This window comes from Phacochoerus africanus, chromosome 8, assembly GCF_016906955.1.
Source record: "Phacochoerus africanus isolate WHEZ1 chromosome 8, ROS_Pafr_v1, whole genome shotgun sequence".
Lineage (NCBI taxonomy): Eukaryota > Metazoa > Chordata > Mammalia > Artiodactyla > Suidae > Phacochoerus > Phacochoerus africanus.
The window spans coordinates 98,790,562-98,811,399 of NC_062551.1; the positions used below are offsets into that span (position 1 = coordinate 98,790,562).

The window sequence follows — 20,838 nt, forward strand, 5'->3', positions numbered from 1 at the left end:
AGTAAAAGACAAATCAATAGAAAAATGGGCAAAAGATGAGGGAAAACCATTGAAACCCCAATGAAATAACATAATATACCCATCAGAATGAATAAAGTGAAAAAAGGCCAATTTAAATTGTTAATGTATTACTGTAATTATCATTAATAATTATATTTAGTTATTTAAATATTTATTTGAAGCATTTTATTTATTTTGCTTTTTAGGGCCACACCTGTGGCATATGGAGGTTCCCAAGCTAGGGGTCGAATCATAGCTACAGCTACTGGCCTACACCACAGCCACAGCAATGCGGGATCCGAGCTGTGTCTGTGACCTACACCACAGGTCACAGCAATGCCGGATCCCCAACCCACTGAGCGAGGCCAGGGATTGAGGCCAGGGATTGAACCCGCAACCTCACGGTTCCTAGTTGGATTTGTTTCCACTGAGCCATGACAGGAACTCCTATTTGAAATATTTTATTCTCAAATAATAGGTTATTATTATTTTAGTAACATTAAATGCCAGCAGCTGATAGAGCCGCTGGTATACACATATGCTGTAAACTGGTACCAGTCCTGTGGGAAAGTTCTTCGCTGCTATTGATGAGGGTGGATATGTGCAGACCCTATGACCCAGCAGTCCTGCCCCCAGTGCACCCAACAGGAGCGAACACCTGTGTTCACCAAAAGAGCAAGAATATCCCTATCAGCCCTAACCCGAGCAACCCCAAGCTATGCAGATGTCCATCTGACAGAATAACTGATGGTTTATTCACACAATGGATGACCATACACTGCGAGCAGGAACATGCCTGGACTTAAGTGCAACAACACAAAGTCCCATCACTGCTGAGTGGAGGAAGCAAGCACAAAAGAACAGCTTACAAATGACTCATTTATGTAAAGTTCAACACCCGGCAGATGGGGCTCTGGCCTTAGCAGTTAGGAAGTGGGTCAGAGGGGACTTCTGAGGTTTCTGAGGTTTTGAGTCTACTCTTTCTTGTCCACTTTGAGAAAAACCTACCAGCTCCACAACTTATGATTCGTGTCCTTTTCAAAATGTATTTTATACTGCAATAAAAATGACTAAAATGGAACAGAACAGAACCAAACCAGAAAACTTCCAGGAAGGCCTGCATCCAGTCCAGTCCACGGACACCCCCCACCCCGTCCCTGTGGAAGCCTCCCCCCACCCCCTAAGAGACCAGGAATGATCTTTTTCGCAGCACCTGCTCCTTCTCTCCTCTTTCTCCTGTTTACCCCTCCGGGGCCTCTACAAGCACTGTCTCTACCTGACCCCAATTGCCAAGGGGAGAAACCAGAGGAAAGTTCGTATCCGCTTCTTACACCCTAAACTGAATCACGGAGTTCCTGTCGTGGCGCAGAGGAAACGAATCCGACTAGGAACCATGAGGTTTCGGGTTCCATCTCTGGCCTCGCTCAGTGGGTTAAAGATCTGGCACTGCCGTGAGCTGTGATGTAGGTCGCAGATGCGGCTCGGATCTGGCGTTGCTGTGACTGTGGTGTAGGCTGGCAGCTGTAGCTGCTTCGAGCCCTAGCCTGGGAACTTCCATATGCCATGAGTGCGGCCTGAAAAAGACAAAAAAGACAAAAACAAACAAAAAACTGAATCATTACCTCTCACAATCCTATAGCCAGAGAAGTCCTGCCTCAACTCCAGCTGGCCCAAGTTAGATCATACTGGCCAGGTGTCCTTGCCAAGGACACATACTCACAAAATTCGTGTGGGCATCCATTTGAATTCGCCCTTTTTCTCCTCCTCAGAGAAGTTTTTGCATTTCTGGCCTCTTTGTTCCTCACGCGGTGCCTGACATTGACGTGACCCCTTTTAAACTCCTTCCCCAGTCTCAAGGGGGCTGTGCTACTTGAGTCCCTTGCTCACCTCCCTCGCAGGCAGCTGTGAATTCCTTACCCATCATCCTCTCTGTCACCAGCGGCCCCCACTCCTCTCCTTAACTGGTCCTGCGATATGTGCCCACAGCTGTGAGTCACCATCTCTGAGTGTGCTCTGTGGCTACAACTTAAAAAGCAAACGCCGAGTAGGTTTAGAGAACAAACACAGCTTTTTCTCCCCTCAGTGACACCTAGATAAAAAGCAAATACACTTTACCAAAAGAATTCTCTTTAAAACTATTATTTATTCTGTGTACCTCTAACACTTGTTTATGCTTAAAAACATCTGCAGCCTTTGATTCTGGACAATTCCCGAGTTCAAGCCAAATTCATTAGGTCTGTGCAAAGTATTGCTAAAAAGTAGGATGGGTGTTTTAAAATTTACATTCCTCTCTTAAATTATACCATATATTCAAATGATCCTTTCAGATCATGTATGCCTTGTATATTTAGTGGAAAACCTGAAAATAATAAAGACTCTAATTTAGAAACAACTGTGCATTTTGCAATGATGGTATTTTCATCAGTACTCTGCCTCCCTCTAAAGGACGGTTTGAGTCGCTGCGGAAGCCCTTAAGCAATTATACAGGGACCACTAAGCTATTTCATTGTATTAATAGACTATGTGGCTTCCCAAGGGACTTGAGGTGGCTGAATATATACACTAAAGCAAAAAAAAAAAATAAAAAAATAAAAAAATAAAAAAAATTTAGAACTTCAGGCTACAGTGAACTCAACCACATCCCTCCACTAAAGATAATGATGAATTCCACAAGAGATTTCCTTTTCCTACAGCTACGCCCTGCTGGCTGAAGCCATGACATCAAGGTACAGTGAAGACAATTTCTGGAGGTCAAGCCGACAGGTCTTGATCTGTCACTCGTATGAGCTGTCCCCACTTGGGGGAATAACATGGAAGAAGAGGACGGAGACTGGCTTGTGAACTATGCGCCCAGAAATTTTTTGATAAAATTGAGCAGCAGATATGTGAATTTTAACAGCTTGAAGTGGGGGTAATTGTCTGTTTGAAAGCACCAAGCAGACAGGAGTGGTGCCTCCAATTGTGGTTCAAAGTAAGACGCCTCATGGAAGTGCTAGACTGCTGGGTGGCAGGCACCCTTTGCACCCCACTGAATCTTCCAGGTTTTTCTGAAACAGGCTGAAGGAAGTTATTTTCGTATGAGTTGTGGGGGATCTGGAGAAGGGAAGTGACAAGTAAGAGCAGAAGCAGGGCAGCCACCTTTGCTGTGCATCTCCTTTCTCCTTCACGATCCCATCAACCTACTTCTGGAGGCTGGGAGGGGTTAGGACTCAGCGAAAGGATTTCTGGAGGCTGGGAGGGGTTAGGACTCGGCGAAAGGATTTCCCCTTTGTTTTTTCCTAGATTTGTAGCTTTAGTAGGTGTCGCATTCAGGGCCGGGATCTATCCTGAGTTAGCTTTTGTACAGGGTAAGATGTATAGACTGAGGGTTTTGTTTTGTTTTGCATGTGATGTCTAATAATTTTTTGTTTTTGTTTGTTTCTAGGGCATATGGAAGTTCCCAGGCTAGCATGCCAATTGGAGCTGCAGCTGCTGGCTTACACCACAGCCATGGCAACACCTGATCAGAGCAGCATCTATGATCTACTCTGCAGCTTGTGGCAATGCTGGATCCTTAACCCACTGAGTGAGGCCAGGGATCAAACCCACATCCTCACGGATACTAGTTAGTTTTCTTACTGATGAGGCATATGGGGACTCCTTTTTCCTTTTTTATGGCTACACCTGGGGCACCTGAAAGTTCCTGGGACAAAATTTCTTCTTTTGGGGTGCAAAATATTACAAATTCAATCTCCATTTATTGCTAGTTAATAAAAATACAATTTATCTTTGTATATTTTGTATCTCATGACCTAGCTAAACTAATAGTTTTGTTACAAATTCTTGGTGACTTTCTACATAATGATGCTATCTTCAAATAGAGATGGTTTTACTTTGTGTGTGTGTGTGTGTCTTTTTAGGGCCACACCCATGGCATATGGAAGTTCCCAGGCTAGGGGTTGAATCAGAGCTGTAGCTGCTGGCCTATGCCACAGCTCACGGCAATGCCAGATCTTTAAACCTGTGATGCCAGGGATAAAACCTGTGTCCTCATGGGTACTAGCTGAGTTTGTTAACCACTGAGCCACAGTGGGAACTCCAGTTTTGTTTTACTTATTTCCTTTTATTTCTTTTTCTTGCCCCATTGTAGGCCAGGGCCTTTAATATGTTAAAGAATATCTTTGCCTTGTTCCTAATTTTAGAGGAAAAGTGATCAGTTTTTCACCATTAAGTATGAAGTTAGCTGTTTCCTTCCGTTTTAAGGCTGAGTAATAGTCAATTAAAAGTATGTAACACAGAATGGAGTTTCTGCTGTGGTGCAGTGGGTTAAGAATCTGCAGTGGCTTGGGGTCACTTCAGAGGTGTGGGTTTTATCCCCGGCCTAATACAGTGGGTTAAGGATCTGGCACTGCTGCACCTGTGGTGTAGGTCACAGCTGCAGCTCAGCTTCAGTCCCTGGCCTGGTAAGTCCCATTTGCCACAAGTGTGGCCATAAAACAAACAAAAATCTACAGAACACATTGTGCTTACTCATCTATTCATGGGGGCATGGGTTAGTGCCATCTTTTGGCTATTTTGGATAATGCTGCTATGAACATAGATGTACAAATACCTGAGTTCCTTTCGCGTCCTTAGGGCATATACCCAGAAGCAAAATTGTTGGATCATACCTATTTAATATTTTGAGGAATTGCATACCACTTTCCACAGTTACCAACACACATTGCAAATTTTTTCTTTTTCTTTTGGTCTTTTTGTCTTTTTAGGGAGGCACCTGTGGGATATGGAGGTTTCCAGGCTAGGGGTCCAGTCGGAACTATAGCTGCCGGCCTACACCAGAGCCACAGCAACCAGATCCGAGCCGTGTCTGTGACCTATACCACAGCTCACAGCAACACTGGATCCTTAACCCACTGGGCGAGGCCAGGGATTGAGCCTGCAACCTCATGGTTCCTAGTCGGACTCGTTTCCACTGCACCACAACAGGAAATCCTCATGCTTCATCTTTATTGTTTTCTTCCTTCTGCTTGCATTGAACACATTCTCAACACACACATGCCCTGGTGCCATGACAGGCCGAGGCGGGAGACAGCCGTCCAGCAGTGAGGGGAGGGCATGTGGACATCCATAGTCTGCCCAGCCTGGCTGAGGACAGAGCCAAACGGAAGTAGACCCTGTCTTTGGCCTCATTCTCTTCCGAAACCATTTTCTTACCTATTTTCATCATTCCCTTCCAGGAAGCTGACACTCTTCTGCTCAATTCAAAATCCAGCTATTTGTACTTGTAATGTGGTTACACTATGATGGGAATTCAAACTGACCAGTTACTCATACTAAAATCCTTTGTTCCAAATGATGGAGTGAAAAGCTGCTTTCAGAGTTAAAGAGCATTTCAACAAGGTGGACCAAGGAGCCCTGAAGTAACCACGAGCTGGAGGAGCTGACCCTATAGGCAGAGCTGATGACCCCACAGGCCAGACAGGTCTGAGACACACACCGAGGCCAGTCTCCATCAGAGCTTCAGCGCCAGACAAGCCTGCCCTGGGCAGCACCTCTTACTTGCATTTTATTTCTTTCTTTTTTCTTTTTAGGGCCGCACCTGTGACATATGGAGGTTCCCAGGCTAGGGGTCTAATTGGAGCTGTAGCTGCTGGCCTACATAGGCCACAGCCACACCAATGCCTGATCCAAGCCGTCTTTGTGACCAACATCATAGCTCACGGCAACGCCAGATTCTTAACCCATTGAGGCCAGGGATAGAACCCGCAAACTCTTGGTTCCTAGTCCGATTGGTTTCTTCTGTGCCACGACGGGAACTCCTTATTTTTAATTTTTTTTTTTTTTTGCTTTTTATGGCTGCACTAGTGGCATACGAAAGTTCCCAGGCTAGGGGTCGAATCAGAGCTGCAGCTGCCGGCCTACACTACAGCCACACAGAATCTGAGCTGTGTCTGTGACCTTCACTGCAGCTCACTGCAACGCTGGATCCTTAACCCACTGAGTGAGGCCAGGGATCAAACCCTCATCCTCGTGGATGGCAGGCAGATTTGTTTCTGCTTCACCACAATGGGAAACTCCTTGTCTTTAAGAAAGTACACTCTTCCATACAATGAAACGCACTCCCATTTTAATCATAACCTTTTGTCGAGCTGTCTCTGGCAAAGTTTGCCATTTTTTTTAAAGCAAGAAACCTAGTAAAACTTAGGATTCTACTGTTGGTCTTGCCCATCAAGCCTTAACCTGCAGCCCTGTCTCAGTCAACAGGTGATTATGTCTTTGCTGCTCTGGGCTCCTGCTGTCTCTGATGGCACCAAGGAATTTCCTCCAGTGTGTGTGGGGGGTCCTGTTTATAACAGTGGACAGATTGGGGCTGGTTTATGCTGTTCTCAGCTTGTCCAACAGGGTTAATGATTTCAGCCCACGAAACAGGGTGGACCTATCTGGAAATGGAATAAACCCATCAGGCTACAGAGACAGTCCCAGAACTCTTTTTAGGAGTAAATAAATTCATGGGAGCCAGACACGCTGCAGGTTTTGGGTGAGCGCCAATGGTTCAACCAGATTCCCAGTAATTGCTTTGCTGCTATGAGAACAGGCGTAAGCCAACATTTCTAGGGAGTGCCAAGCCTTCAGGAAATATTAACCCACTAGGGGAGCACTGCGTTCTTTCTTCCAGGTCTGCTTTTTCCAGAGGGTCCTCCTGGTTCCAAGTGAACAGTGTGAGATCACCCTGCCCTTCTGGTCTGCCTTGTCACCGGCACAACTCATTCCTGAAGGCCACTCCCCACATGGGCTGGGCTTCTCCTCCTCCGTTTCCAGGCTCTGAATCCAATTTTCTGAGATGGAAGCTCTGCCCCGAGCCCCGTGAGGGTCTGTCTGCTGCACCGGATGCTATTTCCTTAAGGGCACGGGGCTGGCCTTCTACCTCGGCCACATCCCCACAGCATCGAGCACAGAACCTTGCTCACAGCAACCATACAAAAAAATCTCACCTTCGCTGGCAACAGCATCTCAGCATCAACAGAGCCTGTATATGATGTCCTGACCCACCCTGAGCTGCACTGTGTGGCCTCATTGCAACTTCTCTGCAATCAATCTGTAATACAGGTACTTTCTTCCTGGTAATGCAAGTCATTTGTGGAAGAAACAAACAAACAACTAACTTTAGGTAGTGTTACAGCTTGAGGCAAGCAAGACAAATCTCTTGTTTTGTTGTGTCATCAACTAATACTCACCCCTCAGTTTCAATATTCAAAACTTTAAACTGTTAAATAAAACACTTAGCAACTTGAGAGAGCACTTCCAGGTTCCAGAAGGCAGGGGAAGGAAGGGATGGAGATTCAAACCCACAGACTAACTAACCCTGCTGTATCCACAGGCATTCAAGTCACTATTTTTCTTTTGGCCGCACCTGCAGCATGTGGAACTTCCAGGGCCAGGGACTGAACCCACACCACAGCAGTGACAACACTGAATCCTTCACTGCTAGGTCACCACTATGAATCCTCTAAGTTCACTATCTAGTTCACAAACTAGAAATGTGATCTTGTGGTTATAACAAAATCTACAGATCTCGTGGTCTTAAGTGATGGTTTCTTGTACTTTCTCAGATTCTGTTCCTCTCTGTCTACAAGGATAAGTGAAAACTCATTTTACACCTCCTCTACTCAGTTTCTGTGACAATCAAGAGAGACATAAATCTAGAACAGTGGACTATAAAAACATATTATTTACCAACGCTGTTCAAGGGAGAGTTCCCTTTCAGAATTAGCTGAGGTCAGCTCATCACACGATGCCCACTGGACCACCGTGCATGAGAACCATGGGCAAAACCAGTATTGAATAACCAGCCCCCCAAAACTGTGCAGGATAACAGTATAGAAAACTAAATGCCTTAGTTCTTCTATTATGAAATTCTACTTATTGGAGGAAAAAACCTACAGGTTTACCAGAAAATGAGAGAAAAAAATTTAAATTTGAGAGCTAGAAACCACACTGAGACTTCTTGCAAAGTCACCCTTCAGGAATTCCCATTGTGGCCCAGTGGGTTAAGGACCCAACATAGTCTCTGTGAGGATGTGGGTTCCATCCCTGGCTTTGCCCAGTGGGTTAAGGATGCAGTGTTGCCGTGAGCTGTGGTGTAGGTTGCAGATATGGCTCAGATCTGGCATTGCTCTGGCTGTGGTGTAGGCTGGCAGCTACAGCTCAGATTCAACCCCTAGCCTGGGAACTTCTATATTGCCTCGGGTGTGGCTGCAAAACAAAACAAGACAAAAAACAAACAAAAAACCAGCCAAACTTCAACTCCAGAACCACTCAACAAGAGGGAACTTTTGTTAATATTGCAGGTGATGGGCACAAACGCAGGAAGAAAGACTGGACTGTAAATAGGATAGATCACAGATGCCCATGGCAAACAAACGATTTTTCCTTAAACTCATCTCTGAGGTTCTGATTCCTGAGGCCACTCCAGACACTGGTTCCCTAGAGGCCAGGGAGGTGAGGAGGTGGTTTTGAACACAGGGACTGGGTACACGGAACTAGCCGCATCACGGTCACCACGCAAAACCAGAAGAGGGAAGGTCAGGGTGACACAGTGACAACCTGGAGGAGGCATGCAGCCGGCGAGGCCCCCTGGGCTTGTGCAGGGAGCTGGCTGGTGGTGCTAGGTGGCCCTCTGGTGGGTGCAGCCAGGCTGAGGGTCCACAGGAAGCAGAAGCTGGAGCCACTGGTCAGGCGTCACCGCAGGGGGCTGGGAGGCAGGGACCAGGAAGCATGTCCTTCCTCCTCTCCTTCCAGTGCCTTGAGCGCCTCCCAGTGGCAGGTCAAATGGGACAAGCAGGGGCTTTGGCAGGTGTCCCCAGAGCCTGGGCCCCAGCATCAAAGGCAGAGAACAGAGGTAGGCAGAGGTGAGATGACAGCTCGATAATCAATCTCAGTCCATGACAACTAGCTGGGTGGTAAATGGTACACACATCAAAACAGCGTGGTCGAGGACACTGTGTATAAATATGTACATTTAACCATTTCAAGTGTACAGTTCGGTGGCCGTAAACACATTCACATTGCCACCATGCTTCTCCAAGATGTTTTCATCTTCCAAACCATCCAGGTTAAGTACCAGGTCCCCATCTCCCCCGCCCCCAGCCCCCTGCATCCACCAGGCCTCTCTGCAAATGACTGCTCTGGGCCCCTCAGTTGTGTGGAATCACAGTCTCTGTCCTTCTGTGACTGGCTTGATTCACTCAGCACGATGTCCTCAAGGTTCGTCCACACCTTGGCCTGTGTCAGAAAGGCCTTCTTTTCTGAGGATGAATAGTATCCCAGTGCACGGGTGGACCACGTTCTGTTACCCAGTCATCTGTTGATGCACATGAGGTTGCTTTCACTTTGGGGCTATTGTAAATAAAGTTATGAACGTTAGCGTAGAGCAGGTGTTTATGCCTCGGCTTTCGATTTTTGGGTACAGACCCAGGAGGGGAACTGCTGGGCCATAATGTGGTTCTTCTACGCTTAAACCTTTTGAGAAACTATCAAAACGTTTTCCGTGGTGGAGGAAGTTGTATTTTTCATATCCAAAACACTGATTCAGATGTGGCGTTCTGGAAGCATACCATTAGACAATTTCTTTTTTTTCTTTTGTCTTTTTGCTATTTCTTTGGGCTGCTCCCACAGCATATGGAGGTTCCCAGCCTAGGGGTCGAATCGGAGCTGTAGCCACTGGCCTACGCCAGAGCCACAGCAACGCAGGATCCGAGCCGCGTCTGCAACCTACACCACAGCTCACGGCAACGCCAGATCGTTAACCCACTGAGCAAGGGCAGGGACCGAACCCGCAACCTCATGGTTTCTAGTCGGATTCGTTAACCACTGCGCCACGACAGGAACTCCCGTTAGACAATTTCTAACTGCACAAGTAATCGTGGCAACTCAGCGGTCTTTCATAAATACAAAATTTTATTTGCACGTCATTAGTGTAGAAAGACCACAATGCTTCTCACATCACAACACGCGAGACACGCCAAGTTATTCGGATACAGAAGGACTTGTTTACCTTGACTAAACAAACAGTGCAGTTTAATAAAAGATATACCAAAGAGAGAGTTCACAAATTCAGGATCAGACGAAGGAGAAAAAAAAAAAAAAAAAGAAGAAGAAGAACACAGTCTAGGTTTAATAGGAATAAGCTTCGCCATCAAAGGGAGAAGTTTTATCATTACAAAGTTATATAGGGTGTTTAGGCAAATACAGGTATGTTCTTTGATATAGTAAAATGTATCTCTTTAAAATTCCTTTAAACAGGATTTGTGTGGGACAGCAGCATTCTTTTTAAATCTTCCATAGTTTCAAAGAACATTTCCTTACTGAATCTTCGTGGTTCTTAAAAGCATAGAGTGTGTCCATTAGGAAAACCAGAGAGTTTCCGCAGCCTCAGGACCAGGTGCCACCCTCTAACTAGTCCTATTCTACCATACATGACATGAATAAATAACCTTCAAGACGGCTCTGAATGGAGCTCTGCTTTATGGGAAACACTCCAATACTTCAAAGATGCTACAGCTGGGAGAAATGTAAATTAAGAAAAAGCATTCAAGATAGCTTTCCCCCCCCACACAAAAGTCTTTAGTTTTACAAATTTTCTTTAAACAGTAAGCAAAGCACCACGTTCTTTCTTCTTATCAGAATATGTTCTGTCCTCATAATACAAGTAACAAGGACAATTATATTATTTATTTCAAGAAACATTATAGCTCTCTCATTTCTCCTGCTCTTCATATTAGAAGTACTACCTTTCCCAGTGCACATACACGAGGCACTGGGATAATGAGTGAAATAAAATAATTTGGAGGGAAATAGGTCATTTATAACCCAAACTTACCCAGGACTGCATATGTACAAGTTAGTGTATAGCTCTGACTTGGATTACAAAGTGCGAGAGGAAATTGTCAAAATGATTGTAGTGCAGGATGGGACCTTTCCCCTTTTCGGGGGTTGTTCCCACTTTGTCTCCAAAGAAGCAAATCAACAGCATCGGACATGCGGTCTGGGGGGAGGCAGTTCTGGCGGAACCTCAGGTTCCGGCTGTAGCGAGAGGATGCTGTTGGAAAGCTCGTTCCTCAAAAGATCCAGAGGCATCTTGAGGGGAAAGAAAAGAGGCAAACACGTTTTCACTCAACAGGGTAAATATACAATGAGAGAAGACCAAAGCGGTTTTTTGTTGCTTCTTTTTTAGGGCCGCACTTGTGGCATACGGAAGTTCCTGGGCTAGGGGCTGAATCAAGAGCTGCAGCTGCCAGTCTACACATACCACAGCCACAGCAATGTCAGATCTGAGCCACATCTTCAACCTACACTGAAGCTTGTAGATCTTTTAACCCAATGAGCGAGGTCAGGGCTCTAACCCACATCCTCACGGATACTCTGTTGGGTTCTTAACCTACCGGGCCACAGTGGGACCTCCAAAATGTTCTTTATAGAAAACTCACCCATCACCAGAGTTCAACTAGACATTAAAATATTAAGCTGACTTTGCTGTCCAGCAGAAACTGACGCAATGTTGTAAGTCAATTATACTTCAATTAAAAAAGAAAAATTAAGCCAAAACATAAGAACCAGTTCAGGAAGTTTCAACCACCGCACAAACACAGTCTAGCTGATCACACAGTCTCCGGCAGAAGAGCTCAAAGAGACCTCATAAACATTTATTTTCACAGCCCAGGATAACAGAAACTAAATGTATCAAAAAATGAAAGGAGTTCCCATCATGGCTCAGTGGAAATGAATCTCACCAGCATCCATGAGGATGCAGGTTTGATTCTTGGTCTCACTCTGTGGGTTAAGGATCTAGCGTTGCCGTGAGCTGTGGTGTATGTTGCACACTCAGCTCGGATCTGGCATTGCTGTGGCTGTGGTGTATGTAGGCTAGCAGCTGTAGCTCTGACTCGACCTCTAGCCTGTGAACCTCCATATGTTGCAGGTGTGGCCCTAAAAAGACCAAAAAAAAAAAAAAAAAAGGTCCGGCATTCTCAGGGGTTATACCATTACTAAGGAAAGAAGTACTGCCTCTTGGCAAGTGTACTGACAAGCCCTGTATTAGAAGCGTGTGAATTATGTTTGAACCGAGCAGATTATGTGTAATGACAACAAACACACTTTAGGACGCTGGGAGAAAGCTACCACCCCAGCGGACTGCGTCCTCGGCTGTGTTCGTGACCCCTCCCCACCCCCAGTCCTTCGGCCTGACAACCACTGCACTTTGCTTTCTAAACAAAAGGTTCCAAAAAATAACCAAAACATGACAAAGGAAACAGACTGCAGGCTTTAGATAAAATACTTTGTGATGCAGGAGTCCTTCTTTCTCACCTTTTTCAGGATGTCATCAACGAGTTTCAGAAATATCTCGTCCACATTGAAGTTGTCCTTGGCACTTGCTTCACAGAACCGCATCCCAGTTATCTGCTGTGCAAACTAAGAAAAAACCGTATTTTTCTCTGTGGGGGTGAAACCCAGCCTAAGAGACAAACAGGAGGCCTGTGATGGGGATAATGGCAAAGGGGCTGCTCTGCGCGAAAGGGAGGGACTAAAGGTTGGAAAGTCCCGTTTAGCCTCAAATATAAAGTTCACACGTACAGCAGTTTCCTGTACGATCAGAAACAGCAGGACAAAACCTGTAAGGGGACAGATACCCGGATCTTCACGTCAAACTGCCTGCCCAAGTTGCTCAACTGCAGTGTATCTGACATTTAAAACATAAATATCATTCACTCTCCAAGGTAAGAGAAATCATGAATACAATTACTTGGCTTAAAAGAATGTTTCTCTGAATAAAATGTCAGGTTAGATAACAAGGCAGTACATACCAATGTGGTTTTCCCCTCTCCCCACTTCAAAATGAATTCAAAGGAGCAGGAAGTTACCAAAAGCAAATTAAGAAGGATGTGATGGAGTGACTACTTTTTGTTTTATTTTTGGCCATACCCACAGCATGCAGAAATTCCCAGGCCAGGGACTGAACCTGCGCCACAGCAGTGACAATGCTGGATCCTTAACCTGCTGAGCCACCAGGGAACTCTAACCATTTAAAAAAAAAAATTATGAATTATAAAGTAATTTAGGAAAGGGAAAAGCATACCTAGTGCTCACTGGACAGGGCGTGGGTGCCGAGACCCGGTCCCCCTTTGCTCCCCTCTCACCTTTTCACCCTGCTGTCTGCTGATCTCTCTGTCAGTTTCACAGTCCAACTTGTTTCCAACCAAGAGGAGCTCTGCGTCTTCTGAAGCGTACTGCGGGGTTGCAAGAGAAGCTGTATTTCAACAGTGGGCATGTTGCACATGAGACGGGACATGTGACCCAGGGACCTGCTGCTCACCCCTCGTCCACTCGCTCCACGACCCTCTGAGCACCCACTCTGCCCAGCAGCCTGCCAGGTTCATGGCCGGGGGGGCACTGGCAAGGCCACCACGATGTTCTCAGCCATCCACCTCTTCGGCTCGAGAATCTATCCTAAGGAAATGCCTCCAAATGCAGGCAGAGCTCTAGACGCAGTCAGAAAACCCTTAACATCCCACGAAGTCGGTGAAGAGTGAAATAAGGTCCATAAAAGAATGAAGTCGTAAGATGCAAACTACTACATACAGAATGGACAGACGATGAGGTCCTGCTGTACCGCACAGGGAACTTACATAGTCTCTTGGGATAGGCCATGATGGAAGAGAATATGAGAAAAAGAATGTAAATACACGTACGACTGGGTCCTTATGCTGTGCGGCAGAAACACTGTAAATGGACTATACTTTATTTAAAAAAAATTTTTTTTAAAAGAATGAAGCCATAAAAAACAAAGAAAAAATGCTCTGGGAGAACATGAAGTTGACACAGGAAGTCCCCCGTGACAGGGTATTTAGTGAAATAATAGGCGGGATGTTAAACTACATGGAGGATGGACCCAATCTGGTTTTTCTGGATGATGGAAGTACAAGTTTTTTAAATTTACTTTTGTGCTTTTCTTGCTTTTCTAAATTTTCTATAATGACAAAGTATCATAGTTTTATAATCAGGAAAAGTTAAGCTCCATTTCTAAGTTTGTTTTTTAAGCACATCACCCTTCCTGAAGGAATATCCAGTGTCTATTCATTTATCATCATTTTTTTTTTTTTTTTTTGCCACACCTACAGCATGTGGAAGTTCCTGGACGAGTGACTGAACCCCAGCCACAGCAGTGACCCAAACTGCTGCAGTGACAATTTCGGACCCTTAACCTGATGCACAAGGGAATTCCTAAGTTAAAAAAAAAAAAATCTATCAGCAAGGAGAATTTCTCTTTAAAGAGTCTTTCTCTCAAGTAACTTGCTGAACCCGGGGTACCCTCCCTCAAACAGTACAAGAGACGGACTTCAGCACAGGGACCAGAGAGGGTGACCTTGGCCAGGTTACTTAAGGGTCTCAGTCCTCTTATCAGGGACGTGGGGCTGACAGTCACAGCGCCCCCAACGGGGGAGAGGGGAGAACAGGGAGCTCTGGAGGAATAAGGGCACCAGCTCAGTGGGAGAAGCCAGGTACCGAAGGTCGGACAGTGATGCCCGCAGAGTACCCTTCGCATCGAGCTGCTGCCTCCGCTTTGAAGCCCTTCTCTTCGGTTCTGCACTGTCAGCCGGAGTGAGGCCGCCCCCTCTGAGGCCCTCACACACACACCCGTGGCTTTAGCTCGGGAGGAAATCTGGACCCAATGACGCGCCGTGGCTGAGCCCAGACCCGCCCCTGGCCCCATCGTCTCTGTAATCCTGGCAACCTGGGCCCCTGACATGCTTTTAGGGAGGCACACGTGGAAAATGCGCCTGGTAAGCCCTGAAAAGGCACATCCTCGGGCATTATCCAGCAGATGGTGCACAACCATCCGTAAATAAAGTCCGACTTGCAATGTGTGAGCTGGGCCTGTTCTGCAGAGGAACTAAACATCAAGCCTGAGTAAGAGGAAGAAAACTCAAAACGTGGCCCATTCATCACATCTCACCCTCAAAGGATGCATTGTCTCCAAGGGCACTCTGGGCGCCCTTAGAGGGGAACCTCCAGATCACATCAGTCCTGCAGGCTGGGGTTACCTCGATGGAGTCAATCCTGACCCAAAGGAGAACACTTCCTTAACTGGAAATGAGAAAGTGAAGGCCACCTAGAGCTGCGAGGGCAGAGGTCAGGGGACGCCCCAGGCCCCTGGCACAGGGGACAAGGTCATCCTGGGAAGCTGGTGCTACGTGGACACTCACGAAGCGAGCGTCTGAGTGAACTCCCCACAGACATAAAAGTCCTGAATCCAATTCCTCAGAAGCGGCCTGACAGTGTGGAATGAGGGTGTTTGGGCTCTGAAGTCAGACAGCCCAGGAACCAGGGTAAAATCCTGGCTACGTTACTACTAGCTGATCCTGGAGACATGATAAATCTTCCCTCCACCTCTGTGACGCAGGCCCGTGTGCCTACCCTGAACGCTGTCATCTGGGTTAATGATGTTCAGGATGGAAAGACACGCTCTGTAAACGCTGCCTCCTTCCTTTTGCAACAATCAACACAAGCATCTCTGAAAACGCAGCACCTACCTTGTCAATCATCTTCATCCATTTGGGCAAATCGTCAAACGTCTCCTTCTTGGTGATGTCATACACTAGGATGATCCCCTTGGCACTTCTGTAATAAGCTGAGGTAATGCTGTTGAATCTCTCCTGACCTGCTGTGTCCCTAAGAGACAGCGCAAAAGTTAGTCTCCGAACAACGAAGGCATGGAGAGCCCTGGCCGACAGGGGGCTGCCTCATTCCGGTCACCAGTGAGGTGCTCGCACGTCTGGCCCTGTCTGTTATTAGCGGGGGTGACTTTACCTCTTCTTTTTTTTTTTTTTGGTCTTTTTCTAGGGCCGAACCCACGGCACATGGAGGTTCCCAGGCTAGGGGTCCAATCAGAACTGCAGCTGCCAGCCTACGCCACAGCCACAGCCACAGCCACACCACATCCGAGCTGCGTCTGTGGCCTACACCATAGCTCACGGCAACACCAGGTCCTTAACCCACTAAGGCAGGCCAGGGATCGAACCTGCAACCTCATGGTTCCTAGTTGGATTTGTTAACTACTGCTCCACGACGGGAATTCTAATGGGGATGACATTTCTGAGCAAGGTACAACCAAACAAAATCATAGGAAAACCCCAATTTTTTTCCAATCGAGAGTTTTCGTTTGTTTGTTTTTTGCCATTTCTTGGGCTGCTCCTGCGGCATATGGAGGTTCCCAGGCTAGGGGTCAAATCGGAGCTGTAGACGCTGGCCTACGCCAGAGCCACAGCAACGCGGGATCCGAGCCGTGTCTGCGACCTACACTACAGCTCACGGCAACACCAGATCCATAACCCACTGAGCAAGGGCAGGGACCGAACCTGTAACCTCATGGTTCCTAGTCGGATTCGTTAACTACTGCGTCACGATGGGAACTCCAAATTTTTTTTTTTTTTGTCTTTTCCAACCAAGAGTTTTTGTTTGGCTGTGCCTATGGAGTGTGCAAGTTCCTGGGCCAGGGACCAAACCGGCACCACAGCAGTGACGATGGTGGACCCTTAACCTGCTGAGCCACAAGAGGATTCCTCAGGCCAAGCTTCTGAGGAGACGTCAATGCCGTGCCAAACGGTGGGGAGTGTGACACTCTGTACACCAGGTGGTTATCAACACTGACGAAGCGCACAGGCACTAACTCGAACAGTGTAAGCCCACCACCCCCTTGTGACCGACCCTGATGGTGAATGAATGACCTTGCCGCTAAGATGACTGACTGTCCTCAGTAATGAAAAATGCTGCAGAACCAGTCTTGTTCTCTTCTTTTCTTGGCCATGGCGTATACTGGCTTGATGTGGGATCTCAGTTTCTAGACCAGGGGCTGAACCCCGGCTGCAGCGGTGAAAGCCCCCAGTCCTAACCCCAGACTGCAGGGAACTCCCGGTCTTGCTCTTTTCTTAATCCCTCCAAACAGAGAGAGTGGTCAAAGGAAAAGCGAGAAGAGGTACCAAAAACGGCTTTGCCAGCAGTGGAGCCCATTACTCCCTGATGGCTGTTCTGAAATCTGAAGCTTTATTTCTTTCAACATGAGGAGGGACACAAGCATATTAATTGTGTACAGAAGCTGGCCGAGACCCATCTTCTCCGATTAAGAAGCCAAGAAACTGCTAGAGAACCATCATCCACTTACAGATGAGGTCCAGCAGAGCCACCTTTTTAATCAGGAAAACAATTCCTTTAAAGACCATCTATGGGAGTTCCCATCATGGCTTAGTGGGTTAAGAACTCAACTAGCATCCACGAGGATGCGGGTTTTTGATCCCTGGCCTCACTCAGTGGGTGAAAGGATCCCCAGCTGCTGTGGCTGTGGCGTAGGCTGGCAGCTGTAGCTCCGATTCAACCCCTAGCCTGGGAACCTCCATATGCTGCAGGGGCAGACGCACAGACACACACACACACCCACACACACACACACACACACACACCCACTCCCCATCCACAATTAGCTTTTCCCAAAGAACCCTAATGCAGGACACACTCCCAGGGGCCACGACACTGGTGTCTCCTGTGGAGGAAGCAAGGGGGGATGGGTGCACCAAAACCAAGGCTCTCCCCTGCCAGGCGCTCATAGCCTCTCCCAGGACAGTGGCTCCCTTTAAGGGGAGACAGAGCGGAACAGTTCCCAGTATGCCAGATGAGAAACCTGTGGGCTATGTTCCTAAAACACATATGACAACGGGGCTGTACTTTACGGCTCTGTTCAGACTAGACTTGCTGCCCAGTAAGCTCCCTCAGGGATGTGTCATTATGCCATACAAACAACAAGCCTGCTGGCAAATTCATTTTCACATAAAGCAAGGCCACTTGCTTTGTCCCAGAAGACATAAGGGTTCCCTGCCCCCTTGGTTGGAAGGCCCAGGGGGCCAGGCTGGTCTGCTCTGTCCACCAGGGTCTGGAGGGCACTCAGCCCACAGGTGAACAAATGGTTGCCTGTGGAAAAGGCGGAAAGCGGATGCTACTTCAAGGCAAAATAAACTATTTTTTTGACCCAGAACTACCCCCAAATTGGAAAACTGAAAATGATAGGGACTGGATTCAGAAAATCGGATTTCTCAGACCAACTCAGAGTCACTAACAGGCACCCTCAAAGTAGGTAAGAACTGGTTCGGATGCCACTTCATTTACACAAGCAATCAATGAACAAAATTATTTTGGGATCCTAGGCACTGAGGGGCATGATTCATACTTTTCAAACCAATGAAGAGTGAAATCTTTCAGGGTGTGGTTTCTCCCACAACAAGTAGAGGCTTATTTAAATTAGGATTTGATGCTTTTTTTTGATCTTTTTAGGGCCACACCCGTGGCATATGGAGGTTCCCTGGCTGGGTGATGAATCGGAGCTACAGCTGCTGGCCTACACCACAGCCACAGCAACTCGGGATTGGAGCCGTGTCTGCAACACACACCACAGCTCACGGCAACACCGGGTCCAGATCTAGTCAGATTCGTTTCTGCCGAGCCATGATGGCAACTCCTGACACATAAAGTTTAACATTCTGCGCTGTCTGAATACTATTAAGAAACATCTCTCACTCATTTCTTTAAAAAGCAATAACAACACACATTTTTTTACTCTGAAATCTGTGGTCAGCACAATACAGCTGCACCACAAATTTAAACATTAGTCAGACATAAAGTCTTTCCTGAGCATTTCGGGCATATTACGTTCTTCAGTGCATCTTTAATTTTAAGCTGGCTTTTAGTACAAGTCGATTTCACATTCGTTTCTATGCACATTTGCTGAGTTAGAATCCAGATATTGGGAGCGCTCAAGAACAGAGAAATTTGAAATAAGGAGTTTTTTAAAAAGGATTTTTATTGTTTTGTGGTAAGAACACTTATCTACCCTCTTAAGAGCTTTCTGAGTGTATAAAACGGCACTTTTCCCTACAGGCCTGATGCTGTTAAGCAGATCCCTAGAAGTCTGAATAAAAACCCAACAACTGGGAGTTTCCTTGTAGCACAGTGAGTTGAGGATTGGTGGTGTCACTGCTGAGGCTCAGGTTGCTTTATGGTGCAGCTTTGAACTTCCACATGCCTTGGACCACAATCACAACCCCCCCCCTGCAAAATCTGAGGAAACCTAACACAAATAGATGCCCCAATGCGGCTAGTTTCTAAGACCCCAGGGAAGAAAGAGTAAGGCCATTCCCTACACTCCATCCTGCTGTGCCTGGCTCTGACTTGCCTGAGGTAGAAAAGCACCTTCTCTGGAGGGACCATTCCATATTTCCAAAATATCTGGTTGCCAAATTTTTATTGTCTATTCCTCTCCAAAGCTCCTTTGCTTGATTCATGTCCCTACTCAACTGCCTACTATCACAGATGGCCGAAGCATAGGAGGATGAAATCCAACTCAGTTCACAAGTGCTTATTAGATACTTGCTGAGCCGGAACCTCACTGAGCTAGAACCACCATTCACAAAGCCACATGATGAGAAGATACCAGTGCCCCCCCCATCAGGCTTTAATCTACCTGTGAAAAGGCAGAATCCTAATATTTCCCATCTTTATCTCCATGAACCCGAATTTTCACTGTAATGACAAAGAGCTGATTTCCAGAGATTTGCAGTTTATTAATGCCAAATTCTCATTTATTTCAGGTGGAATATGATCTTATTATTTCTCTCCCTGCTTTTGGGGCAAATTGAAAAACTTCCTGCCATTCTGTTTCCCCAGTGTGGTAATAGAGTCAGGCTTAAAATTCAAAAATCCTCATTTTTCGTATTTAATACAATCTGTTTATATGACAGAATTCTTTTGTTTTGTTTTTTGACACAATTCTTAATTTGCAGGGCAGAAACCGATTTCACTGCATGAAATGTTCCACCTCTTCAAACAGAGCATGAAAGCTTGATGTCAAGGTGGGAACGCTGGTGAAAACCAGATTCCCCAGCAGGGGCGCAGGACGGAAGAAAGAGGCCTTCATAGGAAGCATCTTAATTCTGTGTTTGTCTAAAGGCAGGAGGCCAGTTTCTCACAGTCAAGTCCATCTCAACACAACGGCTCTAAGTCTCGTGTATAATTTCCAGGATGGCATGCGGATGTAAGTTCATGAACCTATATATTCTGGTCAACATCCTATTTAGCTATACTTATATTAAGTTCTCTATACATCCACATAGAAACACTGCAAGCAGAGATGGGAAAATGGCGCTTCCCCATTTCCACACTCCATAAATAGAGTTTTTCTAAATATAGATAATCAAGGAACTTATTAAAAAGTGGTGATGAGGAGTTCCCATTGCAGCTCAGTGGTTAACGAACCTGACTGGCATCCATGAGGATGTAGGTTCGGTCCCCGGCCTCGTTCAGTGGGTTAAAGATCTGGCGTTTAGGTCGCAGATGCGGATCGGATCCCGCGTTGTTGTGGCCCTGGCTTAGGCTGGCGGCTATAGCTCCGACTGGACCTCTAGCCTGGGAACCTCCATATGCTGTGGGTGTGGGCCTAAAAAGCCAAAAAACAGTAATAATATTTTATTAGATTGGCTAACCCAGAAATTATCAAGAAAAACATGCATGTCTTGTAACAAGATCTCCTTGTGAAACCCGGCCAGCAGGGCTCTGTGGACTCAGTCTAGAAATCCGAGTGTGGGGTACCAAGTCCCTCTGAAGAGCTCCTCCCAACACACTGGCTTCGTGCCCTCAACTGTGACAGAGGAAAGTGATGCCAACACGCCCACTTCAGAGTGGGTGACAACAGCCCAGGACAGCACCAAAGGCTGACTTCCACCCATGGGATAACGGTAATGGAGAAAGGTTTTCCCTTCCTTT

General features: G+C 46.5%; 1 protein-coding gene across 2 annotated transcripts in view; it reads right to left on the reverse strand.

Moving 5' to 3' along the window:
- Positions 1-9,918: 9,918 nt before the first annotated feature.
- RAB12 (RAB12, member RAS oncogene family) overlaps positions 9,919-20,838 on the reverse strand; it is a 28,995-nt gene continuing 18,075 nt past the window's right edge. Inside the window, exons 3-6 of one of the 2 annotated variants that reach the window (XM_047793740.1) lie at positions 15,567-15,705; positions 13,173-13,262; positions 12,343-12,447; positions 9,919-11,115 (exon numbers count right to left, since the gene is read on the reverse strand). In XM_047793740.1, coding sequence (XP_047649696.1) covers positions 11,002-11,115; positions 12,343-12,447; positions 13,173-13,262; positions 15,567-15,705 — 448 coding nt within the window. In that variant the 3' untranslated portion in view covers positions 9,919-11,001. Of the gene's footprint in view, positions 11,116-12,342; positions 13,051-13,172; positions 13,263-15,566; positions 15,706-20,838 lie in introns of those variants that run through there. The other variant, XM_047793741.1, reaches the window with a different exon arrangement.